Raw genomic sequence first — 14,290 nt, 5'->3', positions numbered from 1 at the left:
TCCTATGACAGTCCAAAAGACAGGCTAGAAAGGACCTTTCCTATTTTGCCTTGTTTTCTCAGTTTCTAACCAGAAGTTCCCCTGGCAGAAAAGAAACAATGTCAGCTTACAGAGTTGCTCCTCTTCACAACAGCCCACCCTGTTACCAGTTAAATGAAAAGGAACCCACCAGGTGCAATAGAAGCTGGACAAGGCCCCCGGAGTGCAAGCTCAGGAGAGAAACTACTTGAGAGGGGAGGGCAAGGAGACAGATTCCTCACACTCACAAAAGAAAACAAAAGCACACTTCATTTAAAACCAACTTTTCCCACTCACATTTATTTTTACTAAAAACAGTCTTCGCAAACAAATATCTTGCTGCTTCTTTCCAATTCAGTGGGATTGCTGCAAGTACTCCATGGCACATGACTCTGAGGAAGCAGAGAAAGTGTCCCACAACTCAGTCATATTTCCATAGGAAAAGGCGACTCATAACTTATGTCATCCTTGAAATGCTGACATGGGTTTGTAAGAAGCATCCGAATGACAAGTCCCAGGAACAGGGCTGCAGCCACTTGAGGGCTGACACAGCTGCCCAGCTCTAGCAGAGGAGAAGGCCCTCCTTTGCTGCCAGGCGCTGCCGATGGATCTTATCCTGCTGTAGCTCCTCATGGTTTGGATGCCAGAGTTTCATGACAATTCTCTCGATGTTTAGAGCATAGACAGTGTGTGCAGGAATAACTTCTTTGTGCACCTGGAAACACATGTTAGAAGACAACATGTTTCACGCTTTCATACACGTTTCCTCATGTTGCCCAGGGAATAACCTCCCTCTACCACAGGATGCTCCGAGTGCCAGCCCTGCAGAGTGGGAATGCAGGCTGTCTCACACGGAGAGCTGCTTCCTGCCAGCACTGCCACAGCAGCCACCACAGCACAACCACCTGTCACACCACTTTGGAAGGGAGCAGCATGGTAAGGAAATCATCGTTTGGCTCTTGGGATGACAATCAGTAATTTGTCATCAAACCCTTAGAAACAACAATTCTACCTGACTAAACATGAGATGAATGCTTGATTACAGTTCTGTGGTCTGTCTTCACAGCTGTGAGACAAAATGCCAAGGCCTGTTCACAACGGCAGAGATCATCAAGGCGGAATTTCTCACAGTGAATTTTAGATATTCAAAGCAGTCTCGATGTCCCCAGAGCTGCCAGAGCAGGAGGGAACCACGGGCATAAATCTCCACTGAAGAATCCACCCAGCCTACCTCAGATATGGTTAGAGTGATCATAGCTAACCCACTGCAGGAGCCTGCATGCCAGGACCAAATATTCCTCTAAGTACCCAGGTAGAACATGAGGAGTAAGAAGGGAAATGCCAGGCAAGTTATTTTGCTGCAGCACTGTCAATATCTGTCTAGATCAGTTCTGATATAATCACTGCAGTCTTGCTGCAGAGGTGTGAGACAAGGATCTCCTCATCAGCCCTCTGACCAAGGGGAGCAGAAGAGGCATTAAACCATGAGCTGACTATGTTACCCAACACCTAAGAGTGGGAACAAATCAAAGGCAAGGAATTGCAAATCTCAGAGGGAAAGAGACTACAGGAGGAGAAGTCAGCTCACCTGTAAGGCCTCGAAAAGGTCGTACATGTTGACTGGCGGGAGGGAGGCTGGCAGGGTGTCCCCAGAGCAGGCCAGGAGCAGGGCTGCCTGCTGCTCAGCATCGTCAGGAGGGGGCTGCGGGGTCAGGCTCTGACCAGCTGAGGGTGTCACGCTGCTCGGAGGGCTGGGGGCAGAGCAGGCAGGAAAACATTCCAGTCACCAAAATACCACCAGCTTTGGGAGTCACGCAGCAGGGGCCTGGCCCCAGGGCTTGTTTTTCTGTGTCAGTTGACTTAAACCATGTGTACATAAAGTTCTTTCAGCTCTAATAAAAATTTCTTTGAAATTCCAGTTTAATAGAAACAGCGCAGACTGATCCTCAACATGCCTCAACCCTGCTTAACTGATCTCCATTGTGCAACTTTTGTTATTTACAGCCAACAATTTTTACCCAGCATAAAAATTAAGGCACACACAACATTAAATTGAAACATCGGCCATTAGGCAGAGTTGTTTGCAGTATTATAATCAAACTTTAAAGCACTCACAACCTCCTGTCAACTGCTGGAAGCTGCCACAGACAAACACAACTGCCTTCTCATACACACACATGCTGTCAGATGCACAGCACAAGCTGTTTGACATTGAGACTCGAAACACAATGACCCTGAAGCTCTGCTAACTGGAAAGTCATGCCAAGGAACCATAAATACATTTGGATGCAGGAGTGACAGGATGGCAGCGTGCTGCAGGTTCTCACTGACATTTCAATCCTATGGCACAACAGCTGTGCCCCCACAAAAGCAGAGCTCTTCTGCCCAGGGGCAGTTTCCCTAAGAGCAGCAGAATTCCTCTGTTATTAAAGTTTCCAAAAAGCAATAATAAATAAACTGATGGACAAGTCCAGGTAAGGAAGAGAGACCTAACACCATCCTAAAGTCCACTGCTGAGAAATCCCCATATTCTCCCTCCCTGTTTAGCTGTACAGTCCTCCATGCCATGCCATATCTTCCTAGTGTGTGAAAGTTAAACACTATTAACACATCCTACTAAGTAAAAGGAGAAACTGAACCATAGAGTGACTTCAGGACTAGCAAAATCCATTTAAATTAGCTCCTTACCACTCAATTAAATTGTTATAAGCAACAACACTGTTCTTCAGATATGGTTGAGGGTTGACATTGCTTCCAAAGGCGTACTTGAAATGGCCATCCCTCAGACGATAGGCTTTCCGCCTGGATATCACGGATGTCAGAATGTCCTTAAGATGGTTCTGCAACAGAAGACAATCTTATTGCATGTGCTGATTGATTCACTCATGGCTAGAAGTGCCTCACCAACTGGCAAGACAGAAATAGTGCTGCTATGACCATAGGGACCTAAAGATGGAAGGGAACCAGTATGTGGACAGGTTACAGTATGTTTGTGGGAGTACTGTAAGCATCAGCCTGTGAACTGTACTTTAATACATGATGTGCTGCTTCAAATGTCAAAGGGGTTTCTTAAATGCTAGGAAATTCCCAACCTCTGATCCCTCTGATAAAAGGTTAAGACTTCATAATTGACACTAGATGTTACACTTGAACTGAAATACAGGCCCTGAAACAACAGTGAAAAGCCACCACACTCAGGCTTTTTCACTTGCCTGAGAAGTGCTGGAGAAGCAACGGTCTGAAGAAACAAGCAGACAACTTCTTAATTTGGCCTCACTGCCAGAGGGGGAATTCAGGTTGGCCTCCACATCCCATGTGTAGAAAATCATTCACACACCAACGCTCCAAGCAGTGGCTGTGTCATTCCTGGGATAGGCCAAGTGATGCACCACTGATGGCCAAGACCAGCAGGTGCTTCACCTACAGGTATCACCCGACCCTGTCGCTTCACGTCCAGGCCAGACACTTGTGCCTGCAACGGATTACTTTTTATAGAATTGTTCCAACTGGCACTCCCATTCTGTCCCTTCTTTTAAGTGACAGGAACAGCATTTTCCAAAACAGCTACTTAAGCACGTCTGGAGTTCTTCACGTACAAGTACTTCAAAATTAACACTTGCAGGCAGAAGTCCAAGACTTCTAGGACACCATAAATCTGGAAGACTTTTAATCCTAACTCTGAGGCAAACAGGCAATTAAAGAACAATCGGAGAAGCAGGTTTTCTCCTCACATTGAGGCACCCCCCACCCCAAAGTGCAAACAGAGCCTTGTGCTGCAGGTGTCAGGAGACCACCACTGCTGCCCTGCCCAGCCCGGCCTCACCTCCACAGCATAAACAACCGCGGTCACCGCCTCCTCCGTGACATTGTCCAGCCCGTGCTCATATGCAGTTACAATCATCCTTCCTTCTAACTGCCCACGTGTGGGAAGCATCATGGTGTGAGAACACAGCTTCAAATCGTCATCCTCCTGAGGATCCTTTGCCACAAACTGCTGGGCTCCCGACAGCGGATTCTGAGGCTGGAACCGGTGCTGTCACGGACACAGCGTTAAAGCGTAAGATAATATTCATTCAGACCCTTTGGTTCATCAAGGGGACATCCCTTCTCCAGTCAGAAAGCATATACCTATAAAAATGTACTGCAGAGCAATACTACTTCCCAGAACACTCTCCCATCCCTCACTGATTTGTGACTAAAGAAGTTTCTAAGTCAGCGTTAGTGTCCTTAGACCATGAACTTGTCCAGCAGCACCCCAAACCACCTAAACTTTGGGTATCCACAACATACTGCAGCAAGAAATTCTACAGTGTAAAAACACAACACATGAACAGTCACCTGCCCTGGTCTGCTCTGCACCTTCCACATGCTAGATTCATTTTACTCTCCTGAAAGTCCCAAAAATGTGGTCAGTCACTGTCCTTACCTCCTTTCATGCTATCCAGGCCAGTGAGTGGACTTTCACATCTCTCAGACACCTCCTTCTAGGCTGAAGTGTTTTCATCTATTTAGTAATTCCTTGTACAAAAGGGTATATTTTTATACAGTTTACATCAAGATTAAAAACCATGATCCTAGATTTGTGATTGATTCTTACATCCTCTAAAGCTTTAAACTTAGCCCAATTCCAGTTCTGAAATTCATAATCTAGTTTTCCTGTGCACTTTCACTACTCTAAGCAGAGCTGTGTTACTAAGCAGCCACTGATTCTGAGATGGATTATGACTATTTTTCAGAACTGACTCTGTTATTTAGGGAAAAAACCCACCACAGAACAGGAATCCATACCACAAGGTGGCAACCCCCATTTCCCAGGCCACATGTATTCCAGAACAAATCCCCTGGTTGCATTGTGTCTCAAGTTCTGAGTGCCTGTGGTGGCTCCTTAGCAGATGGGAATAATTGATCCTTGAGCCCAGATATGTGCTTGGCCTTAACCCACAAGGGAACAAGGCTTATCGTGTACTCCCCACAACTCCTGTCCCTCTTCTCTCCAAGTCACAGATCCAGTGGCTCTGGAATGGAGATTGCTACAGGGCTCTTATGGGCCACCAGGACAAACACATACTGTAAATATGAACAATGAATATACAGCAAAATGGATCTCTCACATCTTAGTTTCAGGGGAGAAAGATGGGTGCTTTAGTCAAAGGACAGTGCGGCATTTAACTCAGAGTGAAAAACCAATCCACCCACTACTGATGTGAAAGCAGATTTCCCTCCCCATGATTCTGAAGACTTATGGTTTCATTACAGGAAAGCCACATGCCCAAAAGGACCTTCAAAATGTAAGCCACTCTCAAGAGAATGTGGTCTGGGAGAGCAGAAAGCAACTGGAATGAACCTGTGGTCGTTCACAGCTGTTATTCTGACCAGTAAGGGAAACATTAGGAAATATCAAGGCACTTCCAAGTTCACACTACTTAGGAATTCCACTAGTAACACACAAGCCTGTTCATCACAACATACACTAAACACAGTACTTAGTGCCAAGCATTCCTGAACACGTGTATAAACACACACTAGAAATCTGCTGTATCATAGGGGTATTGAGTAAATACATTCCACTACATCACAACTTGCTTCTCAAACTCTCATTTACTTGCTACTGAAAAGTTACAGTGAAGTTTTAAGACAGAAGGATAACAGCCTGCCATCAGAATTCAGGTCACAGTTGTGAGCACTGCAAAGTATTTCCACAGTTTCTAAATACAATGAGCCTTCAGCTGGCCTCACATCCCTCTGGAACACTAGTCTGAAGCACACATACACAGTGCCTAATTATAGTCCCTAGAAGGGCAATATCCACTTGGCTGAGCCAAGCTCACCTCTCTTAGCATAGGAACAGGAGGTTTATATGCTCACTCTTCTCCCCTATTCCCAGCCCCTTCTTTCTTTGCAATAGCATTGGCATACATCCAACTGCAATCCAGCTGAATAAACCCGCAAGAAAAACTTGGGGGTTGGGGTCTTTTCTGCTTTGTTAAGTTTTCTGCTTGCCAGAGAACTGAACTAGATCAGATGTGCTCAGGTACCCAATAAATCTGGCTCAATAAGAGACAGACACTCTTCCTTTCAACACACTTTTCATTCAGTTTGAACCACCTTATCAAACCCTGTTTGTTGAAGACAGTGCCCCATCCCAAATCTGTCACACCAGGCGCCCTCCACTCCGGTCTGGCAGCACAGAAACTGCAGAACAGGCGTGTGTCAGTACAGGATGGACATACAGAGCCTTCGCTGCAAAGTCAACTGCATCTTGAGCATTTCTGTGCCACCCACCACAGGACAGCATCTTTGCAAGGCATTTTCCACCCTGAAACAACTCGACCTTCTACAAACATTCCACCCAACAACTATCTTACTTCTAACATTTCGGACAGCAGAGCTAATCACAGAACTCTGCCTGACTGCCTGAATAAATAGGAAATCACTTGCTTTAAGAATTCAGCAGATGTGTAAAGAGAACCACAGGCACTTACATCAAACTTCTGGCGAACCGAAGAAATCTTTTTCTTTCCCTTTGGTTTTCCAGGTTTAGTTGCGGAGCCACCTGGCCATGGCAGGGATCCGGCACCTTCTACAAATTGAAAAGAAAAAGAACCACTCTATTGATGTTGCTGATTTAGGACCAGGACAAAACTGTCCACACAGGAAAAACCTTAACATTTGGCCCCTAGCTAAGCCTCAAATCAAAATCAACAGCCACAGCTCAGAGGAAGGTCTTCTGGGGGGAGAACACTTTTGGCAGCCCTTCCCTGCTGTTGTCAGCCCTCTGCTAGCTTTTACCCACTCATGACCCACCACTTAAGTAGAAATTTCTGTCCACACACCACATAAAACCCATGTCAGAAGGAGAGAGATAAGCACAGCCTCCAAAGAAAGCCAAAAGGAAGGGATAAGCCATTTGTTCAATCAGGAAGATAATTAAGAGCTTGCCGGGAGGAGGATTCTCTTCCCACCAGCTCCTGGATCATGTCAGATGCTAAACATCTGGATTGAGCTGTCCAGCTCCCCAGTTCTCCATCTGCTTCAGCAAGCTTTGTCATTGACCCTTATTAAACATCACAGCTGCTTGTTCTGTTACACCAAGCTGCTTGTTCTGTTACACTGCACAGGCCAGTGAGCCCAGGAGCTTGTGACTGAACAAAACTGGCAAAGAGTTGAAAAAGAGATTACTGTTTAGTACCAATAAATAAATACATTTGGTCACATCACATTGAAGGGACTGCTCAAAAGCCCACACCATATGCTGTCTGACAGCTACAGCTACACCTACAGTAAGCCAAATCACATCCTGATAATCACACAGCTCTCAGCAAGGACAGCCAAGCAAACTTCCTGCTGACAGCATCTGTGAACAATTAGTTCCTTCAGGAACACCGGTGTTTAAAGAGAGCGTTGCACTGGATGTGTGTGCACTTGCTGACACTGAACAAGTGCAACTCAGAGACTGGAGAGCCCTCTCGTGGCTACAGAGGAAGTGTCTGCTTTGTCTCTCCAGTATCCTCCTCCCTTGGTTTTGCACCACGAGGGAGCACCCTTTTCCTCCGGAGCAGAGCATGCCCTGTGCCGAGTCCCTGTTTACCTCCAGGTGGCTTGGACAACTCTGCTCTTCAGTGCTTCAGTCACCTCCGAAGGGGAGGCCAGAGCTCTGCTGCCAGGCTGAGCTGACAGTTCTGGTTCTCTGCCACTGCCACGGCTCACACCAGCTTCACACCAGTCTGTGTGATTACCCTCAGCTCTTCCAACCATGTTTAACTTGCTGTAATCGGGAACTGTGTTTATCTTGCTGTAATCAGGAATTCATAAATACAGTTATACTATGGTCGTGTTTATAGGGAATGAGGCTGGCTAGAAGTTCTGGGCTATGGGGAACTTCCCACACTCACAGCTGGAGAACAAGCACAGTGTTCTCTACCATGAAAAAAAAAATTTAACACATGACTTTAAGGGTCTGACTAAACTAGAGGATCCAAGTAAAGTTTTTGAATGGTCAACTGCTAAGAAGGAATTAGAAACTACCTACATAAACAGAGATGGCACATTCTCCCTATATAAAAAAAAAGTTTACCAAGTTCAATTACATCCTATTAGATGGGTGGAAATTACTAGGCTACAAACACTGTTGTCAAAATCCACTGGTCTATCATAAGAAATTAAAAGATAATAAATAAAAACTCTCCAAAAATCATAAAGCTGGTGTCACTACTCATCACTGCATCACAGGTGAGGCCCTAATGAGGGGACAAGTGAAAGCACCATGGACAATCATCTCAAGGACCACACTTGCCTGTCATCAAGATCTCGGGGCTTAAATCTTATGATTTAACATAATAATGCCATTTCTCTCGGAAGATGTTTTGCTCTTTACAGGTGAGTCCTTTCTTTCTCCTCTTCTCCTCCATAGCAGCTCAGACCTCTTCTAGCCAGGGTGGATTAGATGTGTTAAGGATAGACACTGAAACTACCTGTCCCATTCCAGAGCTTCAATAAAAGCACACCTCTAGCTCACAATGTCACTCCACCCCAGACCCTTCCTCCTTGTCAGAAGTCTCACACAGCTCCTTCACAGCACCACTTGTATCCTCTGCTGTGTGACCACAGAAAGTGCAACAGATGGAGATGGAAATAGCAAACACCATTTTATCTAGCAGTTATTACAGATTAATAGTTTACAGCCATGTCCAAACTTTTAAAATACTTTTTTTAAAAAAATAATACAATAGCTTTTATACTAAATGGCAACTAAATGTTAGGCTTTCACAGTAGATCTGAAAGATGCAATTAATTGATACTTAACCTGCACAATTAACAAGAACTTAGTCAGGCTAAGTTTAGAGCACTGAGAAGGTGAGATATGATCTCTTATTTCCCACTATAATGAGCCCAGAGCAGAATTTTTTCGGCTCCTTTTCCAGGTTTTCATATTACCAAGCCTGACCTGCACTAGATGAAGAAAGCAAAATTTCCCTGTAGCATTCTAAGAAAACCAGTACTTGCCTTCCTGGCCACAAATGACAGGTTGGGCCAGCTCAGGCATGAAACTTCAGAGATATCAGCATCTTTTATTTAACCTTGCTAGCAAAGGAATCAGACCTTAACAAGCCACAGCAATGTCTGCTGCTCTGCCTTCAAAGATCAGCCACAGATAAGAACGTGTTTCTAAGAGCTGCCTCGTCTGCACAGCACCATCACGATGGCAACAGCCAGTCCAGAGCGTGTCAGATTTTCCCAATGTGCTGCACCAGCACGAGAAAAGGACAAAGACGCTGAGAAAGTCACTACAAAGAAAAGCAGCCAGGCCCAGGAAATGTGCGTTTCCCACCCTTGTTCATTTGATCTTCAGGTGGGGGGGGCGGTTTGTTTGTTTTAATCTTGCAGGGACAAGGGTTTAGTTAGATATTCTGCTGACATTTGGTCAGATATTCTGCTGACCCTCCTCTGCCAACAACTCACACTCCCATGGCATTTGTGTTCCCAAGTCACTGTTACATGTGATGGAGCCCAGCTGTACTGGAGATGGCTGAACATCTGCCTGCCCACGGGCAGGGGTGAATGAATTCCATGGTTTGCTTTGCTGGCATGCATGGCTTTTGCTTTACCTACTAAACTCCCTTTACCTCAACCCACGAGCTTTCTCACTTTCACCCTCCTGATTTTCTCCCCCTCCCATCGGTTGGAGCAAGAGGCTCTGTGAGGCTGAGCTGCTGGGGTTACACCATGACACCCAGATGTAAAAGGTCAGAAAAGCACTTCTGAAAATAAGAATACCAAAGAAAACAATTTTCTTATACTGGGGAGTGTGCCACCCCACTCAGGCTGGTATAGCCAGCTAACATCACTCTAGTATTTTGGTTAGCATGTTTCTGGGAAATTCCTCTCTTCAGGCACTTTCACAGCTTCCCACCTATGCTACAGCTTGGTGTCACCTCAGTATTTAAGGGTGTCTTCATAAACATGGCTGTCAGAGGGAACAACACCACCGATTTTTCAAAAGGGCAGAGGAGTCAGATTTAGGATAGCTCAGGATCCTGCTGTGTCCTCACTGGGAGCCCAGCAGGAATTTAAGCAACCGGTCATCCTTCACATCAGAATAGATAATGCACTTCCTCTCCACCACCAAGTCCTAAACATCCCATGCCATACAAGCTGTGAAACTGGGATTTGAAGTTTGCGTGACCACCAGCCAAAGCAGATGAGAGGGGAAAATGCAAAGTGTTCTCAGAAAGGGTCACATTCACCAAGTGCTCCCCTAAATCTCAGGTGGAACCGCTACTATCAGAGGCGGCAAAACTGGCATCAGGTAGGTTTGTTAGCATGGCTCAACATATGCTAACTCATTAAAAATATCTTCCCCAAGGTTTCCTATTCCAAATGCCACAATATCAAGTATACTTTTAAGACTGACCATATAATTAGTCTTTTAATACAAAACAACATCTTAAGGATGGTTCTTTCCCTTTGTCTCTGTCACAGGAAGGTGGAAAGTACATGCATCAGCAGCCCCTGTGAGGGCATGCCAAGTGCAAACACACTTCTTTACAGCTACTTGTTTCCATGAATCATGAATAAACACCTTCTACCCAAAAGACAGCAGTGGAGACAAAAGCTTGTTAGCTTTCCATTCTCATGCGGACCAAAAAAAAAAAAAAGAGAGGAAAAACCAAACAAACCATAACACAAAAATAGCAGGTGTCAGACTGACATCTAGGGGAAGAAGAAATCTAGACATTAACACTACTTGTACTGCACTTTCCTGGGCTTGCATATAAAATCCACTACACTACACACAGCTGACAGGCAAGAAAAGTTTGCCTGTAACAGATCTACCAGTCAGCAGCCCAAAGAGAGGTGTCTCAGTACAGATTAGGTCCCAAATAGCTGGCAGACTCTGCAGTGATCTGAGGAGAGCAAAACAGAGGTTCTAGAAGGGATTGTTAGCTCCAGAGCACTAAACCATGTCTTTAAGAACACCCACAAACTATTAAACTGACTTATTTCAAGCTGGCTTGTGCAACCTGTGGACACAGAGCCAACCAAAGCCTGCCTGGAAGCCCTGGAGGTGACTAGCCCTCAGGAAGGACCCTGGCCAGCCGGCACACCACTACATGCTGTCACTGACCTGTTGAACCACTATGAAGAGGGTTCTTCAAGGGCTCCTGAAGAGAGAAAGCTGCAATGGGACAAGAGGAAAAGACCTCACAAGGACTTGCAATTAAAAAGGGTCTGGCAGGAAATAATGAGCATATGGAAGACACCTGTGGAGTAGCACCGTGCTTTGTGCTGGGACTCCTGTCTTTAACACATTCCTAAACAGCCTTGAAAAAGGGGACACCTGGGAGAGTTTGCTGACAAATCCTGACCAGAGAGCTGCAAAAGAGCTGCCATGACTAACTGACCGGATAAAGAAACAAAGGACATTCAATACAGTTAAGCACAGAGTAGGCACACAGGAAAAAACAACCCCAACCTCAGTCACATGGCAATGGGCTCTCACTTGAGCACTGCCACTCAGAAACAAGACCTCTGAGTTATGATCTCTACCCCAACACTCAGAGCAGCTCAGCGCTGACATCAGAGAACACAAGTACTCTCTCCCCCCCCTCCTCATTTAAACTCAGCTCCTCCAATCACTCTTCTTGTGCTTTCTTTTTATAATCCAGCTGCAAGCATTCTAAGACAAAATCAAGGAGCAGCAAGATTTAGACATAAGCCTTCTGATTTACATGAGTGCAGACTCCCAAAGGGAACAGGTCTAGGACTCACAAGGTGTTCGCAAAGTTCAATCAAGAACAAACAAAGCAAGTTTGGAGGTGGGGAAGGTTAGCATTTAATTAGCACAGATGGTATAATTAAGGACCAGCTGTGGGTATCCATAATTTTTTCAGTTTTTCCTTCCTCTAGCTACAACAGGTATCATAGAAACTGGTAATCTCTCTTCTCAAAAAACTCATCTCTAAGGTCTCAGGCCATGAGAGCTGTAACAATTTTCTCTCTTACTACACAGCAGTTTCATATCTTGCATTGCAGCTCAACTGCCCTGCCATCACATCTCTGGGTTGAGAGTTCTTTTGAAAACCAAACAAAACGTACTTTGCAGCCTTGAGGAAAGCCATTCTAGAGTCTTACAAAGTTAAAATGTTATTCTAGATGCTCACAGAGTTAAAATGTTAACTATCTGCAGAAGGTTGGGTTAATTGGCCATAGCTCAGTCAATGCTCCCAGTAAGCATTTTTCTATCAGATAAGCACTTGGAAACAAGATCAGTCAGGAATATCCAGTTCTCCAAAATTATACCCCCAGCAATGAGAAGAACAAAGTTCAGAGGAGAGAGGAAGCAGTAAGCAAAGCAGATCAAAGAGAATGCTGCATCTCCCTTTCCTCTTCAGTCCACAGCAGACACCTAATCCAGAAATCAAACCAGCTTATCTCAGGCCATCCAGCGTCAGCTCTAACCAAGCACACACAGCTTAGTCATGAAAGCACCTCTGCTGAAATCAGCTGGATCACTACTTTGCTACCCTTTTGCCTGTCTGGCAAAAACCCCAGGAATATTAAGGCTCAGAAAATCGGAGTACTCTGTACAATCCCACCAAACACACATAGGGCACACACTGAGTGTTTAATGAGGCTTTTTGACACTTACCTGGTGCAGAAACCAGGATCTGGCATCGGGTAAGAATAGCCAGGAGGAAATCATTGTGGGAGTGGACTGTGTAGAGAGAGAAAGCCCATTAGCAACACATCAGTGCCCAGAGGCACCCCCTCAAAGCCATCCTAAAGTACCTCCCTAAGCTTCTCCACAGTTGTGTTCTCCCCACAGTGCTACAAAGGCACAACTTTCAACACAAAAAGTAGTTTTGAGAGTTTTTTTCTGCTGGACCCAGAATCTGCTAGTAGGACACCAACAAAAATGCTACTGATACTACACACAGCATGGCAACAATTGTGTGGTTTCTCAGTGTTCCACATGCTCAAACCCAGTACTACAGCACACTGCATGAAACATCGGGTGCATTCTGCCAGTCAAAGGAGGAGCAGCTGTCCCTCCTGCAGTGCAGGCACCTGGCTGCAGGGCTCTTGGTTTTGCTAGAAAATCCACTAGGAAAAGCCAGCCCCAGGAAGCTGAAGTCAAGTCAAATACGTTCTAGATAAAAGGCAACTTCCTTGCAGAGAGTTACTGAAACAGAGTAATTGTGCACTATAAAAAGTGAAGGCAAATTTCATAGGTAGGATCAGAGGTTACAGGATCCTCTTTGGAGTCTGAGCATCCCAAACACCTTATCCTTCCCTGCAGGGATCAAGAATGTGGAAGCCAGGACCCCCCCACAATGACTTCGGCAATGCCCATCCAATGCTTGCAGACCTGAGGTGAGGATGAAGGAATCTCACCCTTCAGCACTCCCACCTGACACCCCTAAAGGCCAGGGAGGACCTGCCAGCTGCAAACTCACCCAGGTGAATCTGGGATTCCCTCCCGCACTTCAGCCACACCACCAGTTCAGTCCTAATCAAAGGGAAAGTACGGAAAGCACTGGGACTCCACAGGACATAAAGAAGTGGCTTTTTAGTTGGTGGAACATCTTTTCTTTTACCTTTTCACCATATTTACACAAGGCCAAATTGCCTGTCAGTGCCAGGGCACCTCCAGCTTTTTAACGCCACTGCTACCGGAGCCCTGGACATTCCTGTTTCCCTCCCAGCACTTTCCCTGTCCGGGAAGCGTCGTGCCGCAGGGAGGAGCTCCCCCGGGCCAGGCAGGGAAAGAAACACCAGGGGGCTTCTCACCGTTATCCTGGGTGAGGAGCCTGCGCGCTTCCAGGTCAAACTCCTCCTTGCTGATCTTCTGCTTGAACCAGAGCTTCAGGTTGGCCCAGTACCTGGGGAAGAGCAGGGAATCACAGCATCAACTGGGCTGGAAAAGATCACCGTGTCCAACCTACGAGCGAACAACCACTACACCGACCACAGCATGGCACCAAGCGCCCTTCCTTAAACACCTCCAGGGGAAAGAGCAGGCACAGGAGGAAAAGCGCTGTTCCCAGCCCCGCGAGCGCTGAGGTTCCGCACGGGCCGCGCAGCGCTCAGGTCCGACCCAGCCGGACGAGGCCCGTCGCCGTAGCTCCCCCACAACCTCCCCGCTGCCAGAGGGGCACTCACTGCTTCACGTTCTCGCCCAGCGCCTCGCTCAAGCTCTTCTTGGCCGCCTCCAGCTCGCTCACGTAGGTCGCCATGGCCGCCGGCGCACGGGGGCCGTCACGTGCCCACG

At 46.3% G+C, this 14,290-nt stretch overlaps 1 protein-coding gene across 1 annotated transcript; it reads right to left on the bottom strand.

The window, feature by feature from the left end:
- Positions 1 to 290: 290 nt before the first annotated feature.
- On the bottom strand, positions 291 to 14,289 carry TADA1 (transcriptional adaptor 1). The gene is made up of 8 exons (XM_027734845.2): positions 14,182 to 14,289; positions 13,810 to 13,901; positions 12,668 to 12,733; positions 6,501 to 6,598; positions 3,842 to 4,051; positions 2,707 to 2,858; positions 1,607 to 1,769; positions 291 to 733 (listed from the first exon to the last, which is right to left on the bottom strand). Exons 1-8 carry the CDS (start codon positions 14,253 to 14,255, stop codon positions 581 to 583), a joined length of 1,008 nt encoding a protein of 335 aa, XP_027590646.2. The 5' UTR covers positions 14,256 to 14,289; the 3' UTR covers positions 291 to 580.
- Between the last annotated feature and the right edge of the window lies 1 nt (position 14,290).

This window comes from Pipra filicauda, unplaced genomic scaffold, assembly GCF_003945595.2.
Source record: "Pipra filicauda isolate LSUMZ 115617 unplaced genomic scaffold, ASM394559v2 scaffold396_size653610_pilon, whole genome shotgun sequence".
NCBI classification, from domain to species: domain Eukaryota; kingdom Metazoa; phylum Chordata; class Aves; order Passeriformes; family Pipridae; genus Pipra; species Pipra filicauda.
This window is presented reverse-complemented; position numbering and strand designations above follow the sequence as displayed.

Bases quoted from the DNA above. Each gene is read 5' to 3' on its own strand.
- TADA1 (XM_027734845.2), bottom strand. From the start codon at position 14,255: ATGGCGACCTACGTGAGCGAGCTGGAGGCGGCCAAGAAGAGCTTGAGC. The intron at 12,734-13,809 runs GTGAGAAGCCCC...CTCTCTACACAG, and splicing joins GCTCCTCACCCAGGATAACG to TCCACTCCCACAATGATTTC. The intron at 734-1,606 runs GTGAGCTGACTT...ATGTGTTTCCAG, and splicing joins ACCTTTTCGAGGCCTTACAG to GTGCACAAAGAAGTTATTCC.